The sequence below is a fragment of the Ambystoma mexicanum genome, chromosome 10 (genome assembly GCF_040938575.1).
Source record: "Ambystoma mexicanum isolate Mex_15411 chromosome 10, UKY_AmexF1_1, whole genome shotgun sequence".
NCBI lineage: Eukaryota > Metazoa > Chordata > Amphibia > Caudata > Ambystomatidae > Ambystoma > Ambystoma mexicanum.
Window position 1 is genome coordinate 227,142,378 of NC_090932.1, and position 8,845 is coordinate 227,151,222.

An 8,845-nucleotide genomic window follows, 5' to 3' on the forward strand; every position below is an offset into this window, starting at 1 on the left:
CGACTCCTTTGACTATTTGGGGGTGAGATTCTCTGCTAATGTTGGCCCCAGGGCCCATATAACCAAACAGGCTCTGCAGTTCAAGCAGGCCCTGAGTTGTGTCTTTAGGGCCATGTCTATGTTTAGAGCTAAACAAATTGCCCCATTGCTGCAACTGTATAAGGGCAAAATGGCCTTGGTTGCCAGGTTTGGGATGGAACTGTGGGGGTATTCAAACGTTAAATAGGTTCAGACCCTGGAAAATCCATTCCTCAAGAATCTGTTGGGGCTGCAGGTCTCGGCTCTGAATTTCAGAGTACACATGGAATTGGGTTGTACACCAATGGGGATGTGGTCTCCCTGCAGCCAGTACTGCACTGGCTTAGGTTATGGGGCAAAGATAAAGCGTCACTTACTCATTAACTAATCACCTTCATGATAGGTAAGGATGTGGGAGGTAAGGTCCAATGGCTGTCCCATATTAAGAAACAGCTGAGGGTGATTAACACTTCGCATTTGTACCGTCCCAGTAGCATGCGTTCTCAGGGAGTGATTAGCCAATGGACGGCTTGCTTATATGAGTTTGAGAATGGAAAGAGAAAGCACAGACATATTGAAGCCAAAGAATCGTGGACTGATGGCAATTATGTCCCTGGGTGTCCAGCGCTATTTCCTATGGGCGGAGTTTCCTGCAGATCTTGTTCTTGTAACAAGGGCAAGGTAACTATATCCTCCTAAGGGCTGTGGTGGCAGCATCGTCCGGGGCGGGTGCAGATCGATCTTGCCCGATGTGTGATGCATCTTACAAGGACCTGGTGCATCTGATCTTTTTTTGCCCTGCTTATGCACAAGCCAGAGGACGGCTTATACTACCTCTATTACAGGAATTGGGTTTTGTACAGTATCAGTCTGCCCTAATATATATATTATGGGTGGATTTACCATGTGTGGGCTGGTCCTTACTTACATATTTGAAAATTGCATTTTCTCTCAGGAAACGACTGTTACGTTCTTCATCTTATGTACACTTTTTATGAATTGTATCTGTGAATTTTCCCAGGACCTATTTTTAATGAGTTTTGCAAGATCATATATTTTATTGTGCTACAATTGGTATGTATTTTTGTATTTGTATTGTTTTTATACATATCCCAAAGAAACAGGATGATGATAAAGGGCACAGGTTGGGGCTGTCTGAGGCTAATATCTTCAGGTTTAAGTGCTACAGTTCACCAAGCAGAATTGGAGATAGGTGGGGTGCATTCATACCAAACATGGAAAATACAAATGGCATACATTGTGGTCCTGCAATGAGGGAAGCTCCTAAGCATTTTTTTAAATGGATCCTACCATCAGGGCAGGGCAGAATGTCCCAATCCCGCTGTGTGGCACTGAATGGGGAATTGTGGTGCGGAACACATATGAAAAGATGGGTTTTGCCATTCACTGAAGGCTACCCAATCATCACGACTGGATCTTCTCATTCAATTGGTGCAGCAGGAACATTTTCTCCAGTCAGTGGGGGAAATGCAATGCCCACTCTTATTCAGTAATATGTCCTTGTTTGTTTAGTTCTTTAGAGAGGCCATATCATTTAGATAACTGATATGCTGGTTTGCAAAACCTTCTGGCCAAACTGCTTTAGAGCCTGCTCTGTACCTGCTGCAATGAAAAGCACCTGCAGTTTGGTGGACATAGTGAGAACTAGAGGGACTCTGCATCGTTCCGCCAGTTCACTGAACTTTCCACCCAAGCAACCCACTACTCCTTGTTCCACACTGAGCACCCTTAATGGTTGGGGACACCATAATGTGAGTACATATTTGAGTCGACCTGGTAGGGTGTATTAACATTTGTTTGATTTGTCATCAAAGTTATGTAAGCAACTAATTTTTGTCTCTTTCCTTCTAGGACAGACCACATGATTCTGCTTAAGGGGGTGGTGGTACTCGAGGAGTTTTGCAAGGAGCTGGCAGCCATTGCTTTTGTAAAGTTTCCCCCCGAGGAAACGGTTTGTGTGGACGCATCCAGCGCTGGACCCAGAGAGGCAGCGTTCAGCACAGGAGCCATGGAAGACCATGCCACTGCAAGACCGAAAAAAGGCATGCTTCATGCAGGTGACACTGCGGACACACCTGTTGCATTAATCAAGGGGGTTACTCCTAACACAACAGCTGGGAAACCTAAAAGCACATGCATTAATCTGGACACACCAAAGTCAAAAGTCAGAAAGAGCACTTCTAAAGAACACACAAGGACAGATGCTCCAAATGCAGAGCACAGAGAGGACACATGAGCTGAGTTGATGCATTCTGGCCCAGATGATTGGTATTACCACCTCAAAAGGAGAGGTGGGTGAAGATGTTGCTGTCTGCAGCCGACTGATAAACTGGGCCCTTCAAGGCACGTGCCCAACTACTGATGGTACTTCTCTTCGTTCAGACTTTCTTGATACTCCATTGACCAGTACAGCAATCTCTCATCACCCCCCACCCTCCAATAGCATGAGACAAAAGAAATGGACTTCTGCTCCCCGGGCCGTCCAAATTCCTGAGAGCACTTGAGACCAAACATCCGGTCCCTCAGACCCCGAACATCCTTGTGGTCCATGTCAAAGGATATTTATTTCCTGGCCGTCCACACTGGGAGGACTGGTGATAATGGAATCAGGTTGCACCGCTACATCCTGCTGGAATGTAAAAATGGGTAGCTGCTTACCGATTGGTAAGCAAGTCCAAAGTAAAAGCAAGCTAAAATGGAAGTCTTTGACACCACCATCTTCAGTGAACTTCCCTCCCACCTCAGAACTATACAGAGGCTGGGCCAGGAGGCCTCTCCTTGACTGGTGTACTGTGGTTTGTTTTATTTTGTGCTTTGTATTTTAGTGGAAGTGGATGTTTTCTTTAATTGCGAAACGGGGCGGGCATGAGTCCCCACTGACGGGCAGTGTAAACAGGTGGAGGAGATTCAAGGCTATTTTTTTTTTATTTATTTGTTTTTGGTTTTATTCAAGGCTATACTGAAGAGGGGACACCAAAGGGTGCATCGAGTTCTGACGTACATATGACCACCACCATGAGATGTTAATGATAACTGTGAGAAGACTATCGTTGTTTTTGGGGAATCTCTACAGTAGTGACACATCTCTGTTGCTCTGCCTTGCTGCCAATAATAGTAATTCACTGAACCGCAGATGAGTATGGGACTTGTTTCAGGTTTCGCAGTGGGTCATGAAAAAAGTAGGATTGCAACAGGCAGCCCCAGAACCTGAAACTAAAACACTGGTTTGCCCCTAAAAATGAACTTCAAACTGTGTGTGTGGGGAGGAGGCTGTAAGTGGTTTATGGGGAGCTGCCACCCTGGAGAAGGTGTGAATTGGGCCCATCATTCACAAGTGTAGACCTGGGCCCAATCCAGGGACATGGTGCATGCTGCCTCCATGTTGGAATGCTTAGAACTTTCTGATGTTATCTAGGGGGTGTGAGTCAGTATATGAAGCAGTCACGGCCGGCACCGTCCTTGGTAGCATGAGTTTACTGGAAGTACAAGTTTGGTATATATCTGGTAGCTCCCTGTCAATCATATCTCTGGCTAGCCGTGGTCTGGTACGATGTAGGGAATGGGCTAGCTACTCAAAGCTAACCCGCTTGCGCCCTCAACTTTCTGGTTTTTAGGAGGCCTCACTTCCTTTCTATAGGCTCACTGAATGATGTTTGTGCAGACCCCTTCTATTTACTAAGGAATGATGGATTTGCGGAAAAGGAGTCTTGGCTAGGCTGTGTAAAATTGTCAGAGTCCTCTGCCAAGTGGGCAATCAATTCCTCTGCTGCTACAGGCCTTATCTGTCCTTCAGATGTAACATTCAGAAAACCAAGGAGCAGGGGATAATACCAGACTAGAACCGGGAGGGATCCCCCTGCCGTCTTGTAATGCTGAAGAGCATGCCCCGTTGGAGCGCAATAGGGCTTCAACTCTATTAGACACACTTTGGGCTATAGGGTAATAACAATCCAAGATAGGCAGTGGGAAGGGCAAATGAGCAAAAATGTCATGGTTGCTGGGGGGTACTTGTGACCTGTCACTTTAACAATGAATCCTTGATCTGTATTAAGTCTCTTGGACATCCTTGTGCCTAAATGTCATTGTGGCTCTTTAATTACTTTGTGCAACATTGGATGTGTCCCTATGTATCTTAAACTAATATTCTGTGTCACACGAGACCAGTTGCAACACATCCCTGTGCCTGTGTCACTGTGATTCACACTCCACTTGCTGTGGGACCTCAGATCAGACCCTGTGTATCCGGGTCACTCTGGCTGTTGCTCCAACTTTCTCTGGGTCATCAGAAAAGTCCCTTCACCTCTCTGGACATCAGTATAGATGTATATAACTCACCAATCCTGAAATGTATCTCGCCAATATTCAAAGCTGTCAGACCTAGCAGGTATGTCATTGAGTAGATATAGTTGGTTAGGCTGGACTCTTGAACACCTCCCATCTCTGCACACACATGTGCAGGGCAGTATCCATGTTCCCAATTGCACCTGTCCTATCTTCCTAAGGCAGATGCTCTGGGGCTAGCTTTTATATCACTTGTTAACCAGATACCCATCTGCTGGAGGATGTGACCATATAATTGACAATTGGTATTTGGAGCCTGAGTCCCCTTTGCCCCCGCCCAACCCTCTTTCATTATCCTTCAATGGATTTAGCTGGATATTTTGGGGTCTCAGTGGTTGGGGTCTTGGGTTTCCATTCCCCTGATGTCCAGTGCATTATCATGATCAGTTAGACAATGTCAGTAATACCATTGTAGTCCACACTCTCTCCTCCAATGCCTGAAACATATGTGGTCAGTTTGTGAAAACAGTTCTTCAGGTCATTGGGTCTATCCTGTTTAATAAATATCTGTAACCGTGACATTTTCCCACGGTCTGCTCTTATCCACAGTAGGAAGAACTAGTTTCAAGTCACACATTAGACCTGGTGCCGCTCATCTCTCCATGTCAGCCACATTCCTGTCCTCGGAAATAGTCTTTCATGGCAGGAAGCACACCTTGTGAAGCCGGAAAGGGAGATAAGTACTGGCTACAGACATTGCTTTGCAACGTGCAGTCACAGAATCAAATAGTGGTATGGACGACTCAGCCATTCATCCTTCTTGGGTTGATAAATTGAGTGCCATTAAATTGTGCAATAATAACATTATTATTACAGTCAATACAGGGAAGAAGAATAAAGCATGAAGGGCCATGCATAAACATGAAACTATTATCATAGTCTCCTAGTGCTGTGGAAAACACACCTCCCAGTCACATGGCTGCATTTCTAGCTGCTGGTTCAGTAACTAGACGATGGGGGCAGATGCAGGACATTTGAGAGGAAGAGCTTCTTGAGCATCGTTGACCCAACCTTTTATGCTAAAAAACAATGAATCATTCGTATTTGGTAATATACAAGTGGCAAGGAGCATCCCCTGAATAAGTGTCTGGCCTGCAGAGACTCTTCGCCTCATCTCACTGCATACAAGCAAAAGATAAGCCTTTTAGTAATTTTATCACAGCTAAAACCCTTACAAACCAGCTCCAATTGGCCTTCTCCGGTTCACCTTTCCTATATAGCCTTCTGTTTTCCATATGCTAGCTGTCTTGGTTTCCCTAGTATACTTTAGTTCTGTTCTGAGGACACCCACAACCTTCATGTGAAATCCTTTTCACTTTTGACTGTGGTTGATAAACGTATGGAGAACTGTCTCATGCCAAGCTTTAATAAAATAGGCTTTATGTTTATCAGTAATGGCCCTCATCCCCAGAGTCAGACCCTTGTCCATAACTTTCTCAAGCTCCCACTGGTGGACTGACACCTGTGTTTTCAATTCAGCTGTGGTGTTCGTTGATCACCCCTACCCAGCCGCGTGAGCTTCAAGGATATGATGGCACGTTTTTCGAGACCACCTCAGTATGATTGCATGTTTTCGAGACCACCTCAGTTTTCAAATGAACTTTTCTTCCCAAAAAAGGGGTGTCCTCTGGGGGTTCATGTGAGATACTTCTACTGTCTGGGCGCATCTCCAGTGTAGCTTAGTACAGGATGACGGGGTACCTCTTTGGCAATGTACCCTCCTAGGTACAGGGCAGCTTGTTCCATATGGTATGCTTTGTATGTTAGCCATCAGAATAGTGCAGTGGGAATGGCAGGTTACTGCAACCGCGTTAACCACTGTACGCATCACTTGACCACTGTCGGCCTGCTCAACGAAGACCAGAATGACTGTGCTCAGCATAGTAGACGAGGGCACAAGTTCGTAGTGTACAGTACTGACTTTCCCAGACTACCCAGCTCCATGCACCCAGGGGCTAGCTCATTAACATGTTCTAACTGCAAATCAAGCCCTAACTTAGTAAAGTGATAGGTAGGATACCCTGTGGCCAACCAATAGTCTCTGAACAGAAGGCCCCAGTTCAGCAGTCTGACAGTATCTCACCCATTGGCCGGAAAATCTTTATTTTGTATAGGATTTTAAGATCTGCTTTTTTTAGTAAAATTGGGTCCGAGATAGGAATCCAGGCCAACAATGTTCATGCCTTAGGACAGCCTGACTGGTGGGGGGTGGTTCAGCGCAACAGATCCCTGCCCCATCAGGTTATATGAAAATGACACAGGCCTTGCTCTTTGAATTCCCCTCATCTTTATATATCAGGATCCCAGTCCTTTCACCAGAAGTGTCTTAAGCCGGTATCCGGGCAACAGGCACTTTCTCTGCGGTACAAGGCCACAGTCAGCACCGAAAAGCAGGACTTGTTGTTCTATGTTTTTACATTTTACCCACTGAACCCAGGGTCTCTTTGTTTTTATGTAATAATTGTTGTATATGGGATATGGGTTGAATGCACATGTGAATGGTACTGTTCGCCCGGTATCTGAACTATGCACTTTCTGTACTACTGTGTGATGGTCACTGCTCAACAGAATCTGCCTGCCTGCCTTCTGTGGGCACCTCAATGCAAGTGTTGCAATAAAGTGACAAGCATACAACCAGAGACCCTCGGTGTGTTATTTATTTAGCAATGATCTAAAATGCGGATACCACGTGCGTGCGTGCGTGCGTGCATGCATGCAGCGCTCAAATCGGCTTCACAGGAACCAACCAAACCCCAGCCCACTACGTTTTTGCTATTTGTTTTAAATAATATCCGGATGGATGGGTCAAAAATATGTCTTTTTTTACCCCAATATTTGGACAAGAGCCCCATTCGTAGAAACCTTACCACCCATCTGTCCAGCTGATGACCAGAAGTAAACATTGACCAACAACTCTTCAAAGCCTACATAAACCAGACTATGTGAACTAGTTTCTTTGAACTTCACTGCCTACAGCACATCCCCCGCTACTCCATTCCATAAACAAAAGCGCTGTATATTACCAAATAGATCAGCATATCGACTGTACTGTCCTCTCTCCATGGCTTCTAAAAATATAGACCAAAAACTCCAAGGATTCTAAAGCTGAAGTGCAGCACCACTTGGGCTGATCACACCAGCATGCCCTTGGAAGCTGTTGACTGATGCCCGGTTGAGCAGCTGAGCAGGCAAGTTCAACGCCTGCCCTCTCTGCAATTTGAATTCATCCAATCAAGGTGGGTGTTTTCATCCCCGGGACTACCGCTATCCATCACTCTTAGAAAAGGAAGCACATCCACCGCCTCTTCCATCTACTATTAGACCCTTTGGTGTTACTAATAGGATGCCTTTAAAGTAGTGCCCATCAGGTGGGCGTATCCACGGGTACACTTCTCTAGCCACTAGATATTCCTAGGCTAGTCTTCATGGGTGCTATGAATTCTCATGCTTGTTGTCATAGGTTTTCCATTAACTGCAAAGTCCCATGTGCTGGTTGTGTTTCTAAAATGTGCCATTAATGCATTGCAATGAAATTTTTTTATTTTCATTTAATTTATTGGTGCTTATATAGCACTTATCGCCAGAGCGCTAAACAGAGCAGACAAAACTAGTCAGTCAATGAGTAACAATACAATTAATGAAAACGATGGTGTTGTGCCTTAGGAAGAGGAAAGAAGGTGACATTTCAGCTGGGTACAGAAAGAAGAGTACAGTGAAAGAGAGCGAATAGATAGAAGGAGGGAGTTCCAGAATTTGGGAGCTAAGCGTGAAAAAGAGTGGAAACGTGACTAAGCGTAACGTAGTCAAGGAACAGAAAGAAGATGGAGCGATTGGGAACGTGATGGATGGTACCAGGAGAAAAGAGAACTAAGATATGGAGGTGCCATTCTATAGAGGCATTTGAAAACAATAGAAAGAAGATAATATTGCAAACAATGTTCAAAGGTTAGCCAGTTTAGGGAGTTAAGGACTGCAGAAATGGAGCTACGAGGAGAGAAGAGAGCATATAACATGTACAGATGAGTGGTAAGTAGAGGGAAGTGGAGCAAGATGAGAGGCAGGAAGACTGAAGAAAAGAGAGGAGCAATAGCCAAGAATAATACTAGAAACTAGGATCTTAGTTGCTCTGAAGGTTAAGAAAAGACAAGCGTTCCGTAAATGAAAGAGGTGGAAACGACATGTTCGTGCAGTAGCAGGAATATGCACAGAGATGGTCAGGGTTGAGTCAAAAGTACTACCAAGATAATGAGGGGTTGAGAGTGCTAGATGAGTGGGGGGATAGAGGTTGGAGGCGGGAGGTACAGGAGAAGGAATTTGAGAGGGAGGGAAGATTAGAATTTCCATTTTGGATGAGTTCCGATGGGAAAAGTGTGAAGACATAGAAGACTGGATGGAAGAACGACCAGCAGAAAGTTCAGCATGCAGTGACTCTGTAAAGGATGAAAAGAAAATGTCGGTGTCATCT

The 8,845-nt window shown here is 45.1% G+C and overlaps 1 protein-coding gene across 2 annotated transcripts in view; it reads left to right on the top strand.

Moving 5' to 3' along the window:
• The window catches only part of FHIP2B (FHF complex subunit HOOK interacting protein 2B), a 416,121-nt gene extending 409,102 nt beyond the window's left edge, over positions 1-7,019 (top strand). For both annotated transcript variants that reach the window (XM_069617737.1, XM_069617736.1), the window contains one exon: positions 1,891-7,019. In XM_069617737.1, coding sequence (XP_069473838.1) covers positions 1,891-2,275 — 385 coding nt within the window. In that variant the 3' untranslated portion in view covers positions 2,276-7,019. The remainder of the gene's footprint in view (positions 1-1,890) is intronic.
• Positions 7,020-8,845: the final 1,826 nt, after the last annotated feature.